The sequence below is a fragment of the Penaeus monodon genome, chromosome 19 (genome assembly GCF_015228065.2).
Source record: "Penaeus monodon isolate SGIC_2016 chromosome 19, NSTDA_Pmon_1, whole genome shotgun sequence".
Lineage (NCBI taxonomy): Eukaryota > Metazoa > Arthropoda > Malacostraca > Decapoda > Penaeidae > Penaeus > Penaeus monodon.
In genome coordinates this window covers 19,527,332-19,527,797 of record NC_051404.1, presented here as the reverse complement: position 1 = coordinate 19,527,797, position 466 = coordinate 19,527,332, and the positions used below count along the sequence as shown (strand labels likewise).

General features: G+C 47.0%; 1 protein-coding gene across 1 annotated transcript in view; it reads left to right on the top strand.

The window, feature by feature from the left end:
- Positions 1-466, top strand: part of LOC119585116 — a gene marked incomplete in the record, with an annotated part of 123,275 nt that overhangs the window by 20,439 nt on the left and 102,370 nt on the right. The window contains 1 exon segment of the mRNA XM_037933747.1: positions 265-360. Coding sequence (XP_037789675.1) covers positions 265-360 — 96 coding nt within the window.

Sequence of the window (466 nt, the reverse complement as noted above, 5' to 3'; positions counted from 1 at the left end):
AACCATACTTGGAGGGTATGATCGGACGCAGGGTAACTAGCACACCTGATGAACTCTATGACGTCATCTCTTGAGCTTCCAATTGGAATAACAATAAAGAAGCATTTTTGTTTCCTCTTGTGTCTATTGTTTGCAAGTCGAGCATCTGTTCGACCCGTTCTTTTATTTTGCTCACATTTTTTCTTCTTTTTTCGTGGCCTATCCACTTTCATAACCGTTTTGTTCAACATCGTAATGATTTCATTTTTTTCCTTCTACTTCCAGGCCAACATGGACCTCAACATCGCGCCCTCCTTCATGAGTGCTTTTTACCCCATTATCCTCACCGCGGGTTCACTCATCGTCTGCTTCTGGGCCGAGGTGAGTAGCGGCTGTGGTGTGAAGGGTACTTTTTTCCACTACTCGTCGGGGGCACGGCGGGCATAAGGCCAGTTGGAGCACCGGGGGGTGAGTTTTTCTGTGTGGG